Source organism: Corvus cornix, chromosome 18, assembly GCF_000738735.6.
Source record: "Corvus cornix cornix isolate S_Up_H32 chromosome 18, ASM73873v5, whole genome shotgun sequence".
Classification (NCBI taxonomy): Eukaryota; Metazoa; Chordata; class Aves; order Passeriformes; family Corvidae; genus Corvus; species Corvus cornix.
This window is the reverse complement of record NC_046347.1, coordinates 591638-604352: the sequence shown is the minus strand read 5'-3', so window position 1 is coordinate 604352 and position 12715 is coordinate 591638. Positions and strand designations below refer to the sequence as shown.

The following is a 12715-nucleotide window of genomic DNA, read 5'->3' as shown; positions in this document are numbered from 1 at the left end:
GGTCCCACACAGGCAGGGCTGTGGGTGGCCACTGTTTGCCACGGGCAGGAGAAGCACCAGGGCGTTCCCCGCCCTGGACTGGGAGTTCTGACCGGACATCCCGCGGCTCCCAGCCCTTCTCCACCTGTCCGTGTTTCACCCCGCCAGAGCGGGGTCAGGAGAGCCGCGGCCGCTGTCGGATCCCGCAAAGCTTCTGCTCCTCCGCAGCCCCGCAGCTCTTGTCCTGTCTTCCCATCTGAAAAATGGACTGGAAAGGTGCCCCGGGATTTTACAGCCTCTTTTAGGAGCGACTAAGGGGATTTTCCAGAAGCCAGCAGTTCCCATGGGTTGTCCATCATCCCCCCTGAAAAAGACGATGGGATGTTGCTGCTGCTATTCCAGTCAGTCCAAACAAGCCCTGAAAGAGCCTTGCTCTGCCAGCTCCAGGATGATGCTCCCCGGTGTGAGAGGGCAAGGACTGAGGGGGAACATCCCTGTTTCGGGGCTCACGTTGGGCTGGTGGGGAGCCTTGGCTGCTGGGCGCTGTCTGGGCTGGGGACGCTGGGATCATCAGCCAGGGGACTCCAGAGCCTCTGCCACTGAATTCAGCCGCTGCCTCAGGGGGCTGGGATCGGGTACCACGGGCTCTCTGATGGAGGGGAAGGGGGTTGAGTTCCCTGGCTGAGCTGGGATGCACCAGGAGCAATCCCAGCAACAGCTCCAGCTCCGCTCAGCTCAATCCAGCGGGATGGGGGTGAGGGATCGGGGCTCCTGCTGCAGGAACCCAAAGCCTCTGCTGATGCCCAGTGTGGGGTCTTTCCCCGGGACGGCGCCCAGGGGGCCTTTTCCTCCCTGTGATGCTGCTGCTGCACCACAGCCCACAGCCTCTCTCAGGATCTGGGGATGTTTTACAGCCAGGCAGCTCCTGGCATCTCCCCTGGCATCAGCTGGTGCAGGCTCAGCACTTCCTCTCCCCGTTTTTCCATTCTAAATTGCACCATTACTGCAGGATGGAAAAAGCAGATATTTTATGTGGTGTCTGGGGGTGGAGATAGGGAATTTTGGCTCTTTTGAAGAGGGACAGGGAGCTTCACGGCGCAGAGCTGAGCTCCCACCATGCGATCTTTGAGATGGTGCCAGCAAAAGGCTCCTTCCACAGGCACAGAAAGGGTGACACTCATGGACAACACCGTGAAAACCCCTGTAGGACACAGTAACGGTGCCCAGCTCCTCCTGGCCCAGAGGCAGCTCCAAACACCCTGTCAGGGTGGATTCTCTTCGCCTTCACCAGCGCAGTGGTGCCAATAAGGCTCACTCTGAGCGCCGGCTGCCGCTGGCTCTAATCCTGCCTGCTTCACACGGTGACAGGGCCGTCCCTCCCCTCCACCCCCAGGGTCTCGGGGCCGTTGAACCTCCAAGATCTGATGGCGTCGGCCCAGATGGGTCAAAGCCAATTACCGTCAGAGCAGCCCATTTCGGTGCAAACACTGACAGAGCGGCGCTGACGGGGAGCCCAGGCGCTGGCCCGCCGGCCCCACCCGCAGGTTGCAGCGCAGGCTCCTCCTGACCCACATCCGCCCTCCTGCCCCGCCTGCTTCCCCAGACACGCCACCAGCCGATGTCACATCCACCCTGCCTCTCCTCGGGCTGTGATGGGCACCGTGGGGTGCAGGCAGCAGGAGCCACAGCCCTGCTGTGCTGCTGACAACCCGGGAGCACCGGAGGTGCTCTCCCGGGAGAAGGGAGCTCCTGGCCTTCCCACAGGCTGATAAATTCCCTGCGAGAGGGCTTTAATCACATTTCCCTGTTTGCTGTTCCAGGAGGCAGAGATAACGAAGGGCGGGCTGGAAGCAGCGTCTGTGCAATCCCTGCAGCAGGAAAACAGCGGGAAAGGGAGAAGGGAGCAGCGGGGGCAGCCGGGAGCTGGTGCCACCCCTTATCCCTGGGCTGGTGGGGTCAAGTGACCTCCACCAAAGCCCTGCTCTGTCCTGGCTGAGCTGTGCTGGAGCACGAGCCTTCAACCTCTGCAGGATCCCATCCCATCCCATCCCCCATTCCCAAGCCCCAGGAGGCACCAGGCTCTGCACTCGGTGCGTCAGTCCCTGTGCAATGTCAATAACCCTTGGGGCATTGACCAGGAGCGAATTCCCGGGAAGCACGGCTCGCCGCCCGGGGCCTGCAGCCCCCTCTGCTCCTCTCTCCCGACTGGAATTGGCCGCTGTGCCTGCCACGGGGCTGTGCCGCCGGCAAGAGCAGCCCTGCTCCACCTGCCATCTGTCACCTGGCCCGGCGGTGCCCGTGCCAGCGGGTGACATATGGCACCGGAGCTGCCCCTTTTGGCCGGGACAGCGCTGACGCTGCTGCTCGGGGCTGTGCCCGCGGCTCCCGCGGAGGGTCCGGCTCCCTCCCGCTCCCGCTCCGCAGGGATCCCTCCCTGCCGCACAGAGCCCAGGCGTTAAATCCTCCGGGAGAGGGGACCTGGCGATGTGGAGGAGGGGCAGAGGCGGCCAGAGCCTCTCGTCCCCGGCGCAAAGCCCTAAGGGTCGGTGGTAGGGACGCACAAGGCGCACCGAGTCCCGCTCTGCTCTTCGGGGGCTCCAAGCCAAAATCCCAGAGCTGGCACCAATTACAGAAATGCAGAGGAAGGTGTTGCACTTCCAGCTGGAAGTTCTCCAGCGGAGGAACTCCCGATCCCCGGGGAACGTGTCCCATGGGCAGGGACACGGTGCCGGTGCCAGGTCACCAGCCTGGCACGGGCCGGGCGCCTCTGTCCCGGAGCTGCTCGGGAGGGTGTGAGCACCACCCTCCACTGTGTCGAGGGCTGCTTTCTCCTCTCACTGGAATGAACACATTTCAATGAGGTTTATTGATGTGATAGATACACAAACGGGGAGCAGAGGAGCACCGTGTCCCGGGTAAGGACGTGGGGTGTTTGCAAGGCAGCAGAGAAGGGAGGGATTTTTTCTCCTCTCCGTAATTATTGCAGGAAGGGGAACAGCAGGACAGGAAGGTTTCAGGGCAGTGCAGCTGTTCTCAGAAATCCCATGTGTTTCACATCCTTTGGATGATTTTCCCCATAGCTCCCTGACATCCTGCTGGGATCCACCTCAGCACCAGGGAAAAGGGAGCATGGCAAGGCTCCACTCACTCTCCATGAGCACAGTGCAAGATTCGCCCTCTCCAGACATTGCTCGGGAACAGAGCCACATTTATGGAGAAGTCCTGTGAGGAGGGAGGGTTGAGGGAGAGCTGCAGGCTCCTTTCCTGGACCGATGGAATTGCACCCATAATCCAGACCCACCACAAAACCCCTGCTGCAGCCAGCCTTGCTCTCCAGGGAATTACAGGACGGGTAAATGAATGAATGCTGGGTAATTAAGCAATTAATTACTGCAGGCTCTATGGGCAGTGCCTGGTGCGGCTGCAAACCCCCAGAGCCACCCCTCGCTCCTCACACTCAACACCCCTCGGATGGGCAGCAGGGAAAGCAGAGGGGGATTGGAAATTAAAATGCCATTGGAAAGTTTCACCAGCTCATCGTCATTTGTCACCCCAGACGCGGCGCTGATGATTCCCTGTGCTGCTGCTGGATTTCCATCGCTGTGGTTCCCTGCTCTGGTGCACAGAGAGGCAGCAGGGCTGTGCCTGCAGAGCAGGACCCGCTCCACTGGCGCATTCCCAAGCGTTATCGGATCTCTGGGATCCGGCTGTCCTCACACCGGCGCCCAGCGACCTCGGGGCATCCTGCCCTGGATGTGCATGGCTCTGGAGCGGGATGGATCCCACAGGCACTGCAGCCAGAGCCGGCCTTCCTCTGCCTTCTGTGCAGACTCTGATTAACGGGCAGAGCGTCTGGCTCTCATTTTCCAGCCACGGAAGGATCCAAATGAAGGCTGGCAGTCCCCGATTAACCATTGCCCTTCCCACGGCTGTTCCCAATGCCGGGATTGTGCTCTGCTCTGCTCTGCCATCCCTGTACAGATCACCTGCTGCTGCTCCGTTACAATTAAAACCAGAGTACACCAAAAGCAGGTGTTTGATGACATTTATTGAGGCAAAGTGAGGATTGCTTCACCTTCCTCTTGAATTACGTCTTCCTGCTTGGGCAGAGCAGACGCAGAACCACCCGGCTGCCTCTCACACCCACAGCAGGACACACCCCTGGTGTCCCACAGGGCTCCCAAAGACCTTTGAGATGTTTCATGAACCAGGAGAAATATGCTGGCACTGGGGAAAGCCTCGTGCTGCTCGTGGGATGAGCAGGCTTTGGAAAGCCTGGCCAGGCTGTCGGCTTGGTTTAGCTGGGACGTGGAGATGGATGAAGGAAGGGCCCAGTGCTGCTGTGCTGAGCCCCCCGAGGGGGCAGTGTTGGACCTGCAGGTACCAGAGCCCAGAGCCTGCTCGGTGCCCACACTGCCAGGGCTGTCACCAGGGCTGGGACCACAACGCTCCTGTGGGGTCCATCTCCAGCCAGCACCCAGCGCGGCTCCAGCACTCTGCCACCATGGCACTCTTGATGTCACACTGGTCTCTGTTCGCCCTGAGGTGGCCACTGTTTATCCCCTGCTGGCTTCTGGCTCCTCACTGGCCACCAAGGATGCCCTGTGTCCCACCAGGAGAAAGCCCTGGGACCACGCAGACCACACTTTACTGCAGGGACAAATCACACTGTGCCTGTCCCTCACCCCAGGGGTTGGTTAACAGTGCACACAACTGGATTTTCTGGAGGCAGCCCAGAGCAAACCCCAGAAACGACACCAGGGCTGTGACAGGGGCGTTGGCATCGTGCTGCCATGGCGCTCCCTCACAGCGAGCGGGGTGACAGTGATGACAAATGACAGTGGCCTTGTAATTACAGCCAGGCTCCGCTCAGCCAGTGCTGTTGCATTATTGAGAGCAACCAAAAATACTCCCAGCTCAGTCATTAACTGCTCTGGGCCTCACGGTGAGTGGCTGCCGGGGCTGCCTCAGCCTGGGCTGGCAGAGGGGAGAGGGGACAGACTGGAATGTGCTGCAGAGGTGTTCACACGTCCTCCGTTCCACAGACTGAGGCCCTGGGGGAGCAGAGCACCTTGGAGGGTTCGGGATGCCCATGGGAAAGTGGCATTAGGATAACATTAATTGCCTTAGTGTCAGTGTCACCGCTGAGCTGAGCTGAAGCCAAGCAAGGGATCAGGGGAGCCCGTGGGTGTGGCTTTGCTCCATGCCCAAGGTTCGATCTGGAAATCAGCTGGAAAAATGGCTTGGATGGGAAGGGTGTGAGGAGGAGGGCAGGGAGCCTGGGTGGGCTCCCCAAAGCCTGGGGGAACCTCATCCCCTGGCTGCTCCAGGAGATGCTCTGCTCCAGGGGAGTGGTGCAGCGCAGGCTCCCCTCTGCCAGCACCACCGAATTCCCTCTGCTGAGGGGCTCCTTCCTCTGCAGGGACCAGCATGGACCCAAACCTCCTCCCTCTTCTCCTCCAGGAAGAATCCCATCCTTTTCTGGGAACCGGCCTGTGCCTGAACCTGAGCTGTGAGTGCTCTCAACCAGAGGTGTTGTGGCTGTGCCCGTGCCAGATGTGCTCGTGTGCAGCCAGATGTGTGGGTGCTCAGAGCAAGACACACATTGGAGGACCCCAGGGAGGAGTTAACCCACACCTGAAACAACCACAGCACCTCGGGCTGATGTTCCTCCAAAGCCCAAGAGGAGCCCCAAAAGCTTTCCAAAAAAAGTGTTTTTTCCGTTTTCTGATCCATTTTCCATCAGAAGGGAGTTTGATGGAACATTGTCACCCTGCTGGCGTGTGGCCAGGCACAGTGCCCCCCCTTCCGAGCTATCTCTGTTTACCAGAACGTCCCTTCCTGGGTCACTGCCCCGGAGAGCAAGGCAATGACCAGCAGGGCAGTGACTGGAGGGACATGAAAGGCTTGGCCAGGACGGTGACAGTGACAGTGACAGCTTCTTCCTCTGAGTGCCACCAGAAGGGAGCACCGAGCAAAGGTGACTGAGCAGTGCGGGAGGGGACAGTCACCATCTCCCCCAGCGCTCCCGCGGGGTCTCGCAGAGCTCCCGGTGCCCGGGCGGCCCCGAGGCCTCTGTCGCGGCACAGCGGGGACAGGAGTGCACCCGGCCGGGACCAACCAGCGCCTGTGTCCCCCGCCAGCCCGGAGCCCTCGTGCTCGGAAGGGCTGTGCCTGCCCCGGGCAGGGAAGGGCAGACACAGCAGGTTTGGGCTCCGCTCTCCTCTGCTCAGTTTCCTCCCTGGAATTTCCTCGTTCTTTCCCTGCTTGGCAGCGCAGTGAGGATGGATGCAGGATCGGCCGGGCTGCTCGTCACTCTCCTCCTCGTCCTCTCTGTCCTGTGGTTCCTGGTCTGGAGGAGTGACAGGAAGAGGAGCCGGCTGCCTCCTGGCCCAGCCCCGTGGCCCATCCTGGGCAACCTGTGGCAGAAGGATGTCCTGCCCCTCTACAGGCACTACGAGAAGGTAAGGGACAAGCGGCAGTACTGGACCCATTCCCAGCCCCAGCTGGACAGACAGCGGGAATGTCCTGTGCCAAAATAAAAGGGGAATCCCACGGCTGACTCTTTTCCTACCTTTCTTTTCTCTTCTTCCCTCCCTCATCTCTACCACAATTGCCTAAATCCTTCCTACTGGGAGCAGAATCAACCTTATAAAACCCCCAGGGACAGGGCTGGGAGTGGGATGAAGTTGCAGCGTTGAGGGAGGCACTTCCCCTCCCTGCTGGGCATCCACCAGTGCTGTGGGCTCGAGTCCCAGTTTGAAATGAAACAAAGGGACTGGTGTGGGACCCTGGCTCACAGAGCTCCCCGTCCCCCCCAGCTCAGCAGCACCTACGGCCCCATCTTCACTGTGTGGCTGGGGCTGAAGCCGGTGGTGGTGCTCTGCGGGTACAAGGCGGTGAAGGACGCCCTGGTGGGACACTCCGAGGAGTTTGGGGGCAGACCTGAGATCCCACTCCTGATGCAGCTCTCCAAAGACTACGGTGAGTGCCTGGATCTCTCTGGGTGAGCAGATGGCCACTCCCGAGTCAAGGGAAGGGCTTGGCAGCCAAGAGCTCACATGCCCCCTTCCCACTCTTCAAGACCTCTCAACTCCTAAGCCCCTTGTCCAAGGACTTTATTCATTCCAGTTAGGCAGTTCCAGCTTTGTTCTGAGTTGCTGTAGAGATCCTCATCTTTCATGGACATTGTGCTCATGTGCATCCTTCCCTGGCTTATTGCCCTGTTGCTCCTCAGCCCGGCTCCGAGCAGGGTCCCCATTCCTGGGAGCAGCAGGGTGGGCAGGGGCTGATCTCCACCGTGTCCCTCCAGGATTTGTGTCCAACAATGAGAAGAAGTGGCGGGAGCTGCGGAGGTTCACTCTCAGCACCCTGCGGGACTTCGGGATGGGGAAGAGCTCCATGTCCCAGAAGGTGCAGCAGGAGGCTCAGCACCTGGTGGAGGTGCTGGCGAAGCTCAAAGGTGACGTGGGTCCTGTCCTTGGTGGCCCTGTGGCAGGCAGAGGACACACGAGAGCCCAACAGGACACGTGTGGTCCCAGAGCTGTTAGCAGGGCCTGGTGTGGGTGATCCTTGCAGGGCAGGGCTGAGATCCAGCCCCATCCCACCCAGGAGCTGCAGGGATGTGCTACAGCCACGGCTGAAGGGCCAGGAGGGAGATCCTGCTCTGAACTGGTGCCACAAGCGAGGAACATTCCCTGCCAAAGGACCAGGAATAGGGAACTGAACTGTGCGGGCCTGGGAATGCACAGCAAGGACCCTGCCCTGGTGACTCGGGGTTCTCAGGGTGATGTCCTCCTCTCCAACCAAACCCTGCTCCTGCCAGTGCCAACACATCTTCTGGGGCTTCCTGCAGCTGCCTCTGCTTCCCTCAGCCCAAGCTCTGGGAGGGGTTTAGGAGCAGGGAGGAGGATGGAGGAGGCCCACAGCTCAGGAGGGCTCTTTGCTGTGGCTGTCAGGCCCACAGATCAGCCAGGGCTCAAAGCCAGGGGCTCAGAGCAGCAGGAAAGGCTGTTTTCTATCTTGAAGCAGAGAAATAACTGGTGACTTTTTGATGTTTTCTCACCTCGTGTGGCTGCAGGCAATGCCTTTGAGCCCATGATCATGTTCAGATACGCAGTTTCCAACGTGATCTGCTCCGTGGTCTTCGGAAACCGCTACAGCTACACTGACGTGGCTTTCCTGGAGCTGCTCAATGCCATTGGGAACTACATCAGCTTCTTCCTGTCCCCCGTGGCCAAGGTGGGAGCCTGGTGTGCTCAGCACCCTCTGTTTGCTGCCCTTGGGGGCTGAGGATGCTCCCTGGCTTTGATGGGACAGCGCGGCTGTGAGGGCAGGGCTGGGAGGCTCTGTCAGGACCCTGAGCCCTGCTGTGCCCCTCCCTTCCCAGGTGTACAACACCTTTCCCAGCATCATGCAGCACCTCCCGGGGCCTCACAAGAAGGTCCTGGCCGACTGCCAGAAGCTGAAGGACCACATCCGAGAGAAGGTGCAGTACCACCAGCTGACCCTGGACTCCAGCTGCCCCCGGGACTACATCGACTGTTTCCTGATGAAAGCAGAGAAGGTAGCGGGGCTGTGAGGGGGGGCTGCCCTCCAGCCTGGCTGCAGCCTGGAATATCACCCAGACAACGCTGAATCCCTCCCCACCACCCCATTCTTGCAGGAGAAGGGCAGCCCAGAGAACATGTACAGCCGAGAAGACCTGATCATGTCAGTGTTCAACCTCTTTGGTGCCGGGACGGTGACAACCAGCAACACCCTGGTGTTCTTCCTGCTGATGCTGGCCAAGCACCCCCACATCCAAGGTATGGCAGCAGAACACAGCTGCTCTGTGCCTGAGGAGGTCACGGGGCAGGGAGTCCCAGCCCTGGAAGGTCCCGTTTTGGGGCAGACCAAAATCACCCTGTGGGGTCACCCAAGGTTGGGAGCCGCTGGACACAGGTTCCCACAGGTCAGGGGGATCCGGGTGCTTCTCCCTGTGCTCCATCCCTGCCCGTGCAGATGGCCCTTCACCGGCCTCTGGGAGATGCTCTGAGCTTGCCTGATCCAGGGAGGGATGAGGACAGAGACTGTTTCGGATTAGGCCAGGTTGCTCCCCCTCCAGCCCATCCCCGTGTTTAGCATGAGCGCCCAAGGAGGCCAGGAAGAAACTCTGGGGAGGTTGCACAGCAGGCACCCAGCCCCCCCTGCTGTCCCCAGCCAAGGTCCAGGAGGAGATCGATGCCGTGGTGGGCACCGGCCGTGCCCCGTGCACAGAGGACAAGCTGCGGATGCCCTACACCAACGCCGTGATCCACGAGCTGCAGCGTTTCCACAAGACCCGCATCGAGAACTTCCCGCGCATGACGACGCAGGATGTCCTGTTCAGGGGCTACACCATCCCCAAGGTACACAGGGTGGCCCCGGAGCCTCTGCCCCCAAGGGAGAGGTGGCAGCAGGGCTTGAGTGAGATTTGCCTTTGTCCCTGCACTGTTTGTGCACATCTGAAGGCCCCACATCTTTCCCAATCCTCAGAGGCAGTGACCTTGCAGAGCGAAGCAGGGGCAGGTGAATGTCACTGCCCGTCCTGCCCTCCCCCCCGTGTCCCTTCCTTGCCCATCCTGGCAAACAGCTCTTCCCACCACAGGCGGCAGGGCTGGAGCAGGAGCCCACCCTGGTGTAGGGCCAGGCCAGCCTCCCTCGGCAGATCTGGGGACAGCCACCCCTCCTGGTGTGACCACGAGCATTGTGTGCAAAGCCCATGCCGAGGGAACATCTCCTGCCTTTGGATTTGGGGCAGTGAGAGGGGTTTGAACAGAAATCCATGGGAATCACTCAGTAATTTGTGTCTCATGAGCCGCACAGAGACTGGCAGGACCTTGGGGACAGCAGAGCCCCACGTTAGTTGTCCCTGTGGCACAGAGCCATCATTCCAGGCTGCCTCCCCATGGAACCTGGTTGGCCATTGGGGTGCACACCCAGCTCCCCCGTGCCCCCCGGATGCTCCCCCCTGAATAAGCCCACCCGGCAGAGCCCACGGCGTGGTACTGATGTCCCTCCTCACGTCCCTGCCCCATCCCTCTCCCGCAGAGCACTCCTGTTATTCCGGTATTTTCCTCTGTGCATTCGGATGCAACCCAGTGGGAGAACCCCAAAAAAGTGGACCCAGGACACTTCTTGGATGAGAAGGGCGAGTTCAGGAAGCGCGAGGCCTTCATGGCATTCTCAGCAGGTCAGTGCTGCCCCGCCCTGCCAGCTCCGTGCCCAGGAGTGCCAGCTCAAACACCCAGCGGCACCACAGAGCCACCCTCACCACGGGCTGTCTGCTCACGCTCCTGTGCCTTCGTTCCCCATGGGAGTCACCCCCTCTCTCTGTGCCCAGGGAAGCGGATGTGCCCAGGGGAGGCTCTGGCCCGCATCGAGCTCTTCCTTTTCCTCACCACGCTGCTGCAGAGCTTCACCTTCCAGCTGGCCACGGAGCACAAGGAGATGGATTTGTTCTCCCTATGGCTCGAGATAGAGAGGAGGGCGATCCCGGGCAAGTTCTTCGCTATTCCACGCTCAGTGTCCTCCTAAGCAGGGAGAGCGGGACAAGGAAAGGCTCCTCCAGGTGCCTCCATCCCGACCCCAGAGCGAGCCCTGTGGCCATGAGGGCACAGCCACCACACTTTGAGCTTGGAGTTTCTCCTCTGAGAACTGTCAGGCGCCTCTGCCACCAGCTCCATGAGCAACCTGCTCCCAACCCTTCCCTCCACATCCCAGGAAAACGAGGAAGGCAGCACTGCTTTTCCTCGTCCCTCCCCACCCGTGCTGCTTGAGTTCCTCATGGCAGGGCTGCCTGGGGCTCCTGGGCTGGGCAGGGGCTCCCTCCGTTTGGTGACAGATTCAGAGAGCTCTGCAATAAAATAACCATCAGAACGGGATGCTGGTGTTTATAAGGACACTCGTGGTGCCTCTTGCCTCCAGTTCTTCCCAGTGCAAACCTCTCAGACACAGGATTTCAGCTCCAGGTGTCTTTCCCAGAACAGCTTGAGCCAGGAAATCACCCGGCTTGTTTTAGCTGATTTTCCCCTGTGTCTTCAAATGACTCTTACACGCCTCAGGAATTCCTTGCTTGTTTGCAAACACTGATCCCACTCTGAGCCTGGGGAGGGCTCCCAGGCGGGCAGAGCCACCTGAGCCCCAGCAGCAGCTGAATGATTCAGCTGGAAAAGGAGCACAAGTTCCCAAGGAAAGGGCTGAGGAGCAGCACAGAGGGGCTGTGGCTCAGGAGGGCTGACTGGGGAGTAGAAGAGATTAAAAAAATCAAAGGATGGTTCGGGTTGGAAGGCACCTTAAAGATCAGCCAGTTCCACTTCCTGCCACTATCCCAGGCTGCTCCAAACCCTGTCCAACCTGGCCCTGGACACTGCCAGGGATGCCACAGCTGCTCTGGGCACCCTGTGCCAGGGCCTCCCCACCCTCACAGGGAGGAATTTCTTCCCAATATCCCATCTAACCCTGCCCTGTGGCAGTTCAAAGTCATTCCCCTTTGATCTGTCACTCCATCCCTTGTCCCAAGTCCCTCTCAGCTCTCAGGAACAGAAATCTGTTCTCTTCAGGTATTGGAAAGGGCTCTAAGGTCTCCCTGGAGTCTCTTCTTCTCCAGGTTGAACAATTCCAATTCTCTCACCTTTCAGAAGGTGTCTCAGTGCTGGGCTGTGCTTCTCTGACTCCTTCACGTCAGTATTTAACTCCAGAAAGTGCCCTCAGGTGCCAGTTCAGATCCTGTGCAGCTGCTGGAGTCATTCTGGGGGTCCTGAGGGGAGCTGGCAGGGTGGGATGTACTCCCACCCTCCTGTTCCCCCTGCCTGGGGATGAGGGTGGCTGCAAGGGCTGTTGTGTCAGCAGTGGGGCTTGGGGTCTCTATGAAGCCTGGGACTTCAGGGCATGGGGGAAATTTGGGTTCTCAGAGCTGGTTTTGGTGGGGTTTGCCTTGCTCCTGCAAACACGGAGAGGGGGACAGCAGGGACTCTGTCCTGGGGGAGGTGGCTATGCCGTGTGGGAGGTAGGTGAGATCAAGGACCTGGTGAATCCCCTGCCTCGTCCCAGTTGATGGATGAACCAGCCTTTACCCTGATGCTCAGTGCGTTTGTGACCTTTAGATGACTGAATCAGCTCTTTTCTCAACGTGGGGAAGCGCAGGCAGGCAGAGCCACCTGCCAAAAACGCGTGTGACCGAAGCCTTTGCACAATCTCGACCCAAATGCCTGCATCACAGTGTGCCCGTGATGTGGGTGACCTCTGGGTTCCTGTGTCTAAAACCAAACACCGGTGTCCAAAGGCCACTCGTGCTCCCGCTTCCCGCACCCGTTTGGGCCACTGCCCAGCCCAGCTGTGCTCGGGGCTTCCATGGTGCCCTGCCCTGACTGCGGCTCCCCATCCCGGAGGGGCTGCTGACATCGCCCGGATATCCCCCGGCATCCCCCCGGCATCCCGACATCCCCCATCACCCTGACATCCCCCGGCACCCCGACATCGCCCCCATTAAACCGACATCCCCCATCACCCTGACATCCCCCATCACCCTGACATCCCTCGGCATTCCGACATCGCCCCCATTAAACCGACATTCCCCGGCATCCCGACATCCCCCATCCCCCGACATCCCCCATCCCCCTGACATCCCCCATCCCCCCGACATCCCCCATCCCCCGACATCCCCCATCCCCCCGACATCCCCCATCCCCCTGACATCCCCCATCTCCCGGACATC

The 12715-nt window shown here is 60.1% G+C and overlaps 1 protein-coding gene across 2 annotated transcripts; it reads left to right on the top strand.

The window, feature by feature from the left end:
* The first annotated feature begins 5883 nt into the window (after positions 1–5883).
* On the top strand, positions 5884–10903 carry LOC104695623 (cytochrome P450 2C5-like). Of its 2 annotated transcripts, none has more exons than XM_019291912.2 (10): positions 5884–5959; positions 6254–6443; positions 6801–6963; positions 7292–7441; positions 8060–8220; positions 8369–8545; positions 8645–8786; positions 9181–9368; positions 10051–10192; positions 10343–10903. In XM_019291912.2, exons 2-10 carry the CDS (start codon positions 6264–6266, stop codon positions 10534–10536), a joined length of 1497 nt encoding a protein of 498 aa, XP_019147457.2. In that variant the 5' UTR covers positions 5884–5959; positions 6254–6263; the 3' UTR covers positions 10537–10903. The 2 variants fall into 2 exon arrangements, with proteins under 2 accessions (XP_019147457.2, XP_010407848.3); XM_010409546.3 differs by having other exon boundaries at positions 5901–5959; positions 6259–6443.
* Positions 10904–12715: the final 1812 nt, after the last annotated feature.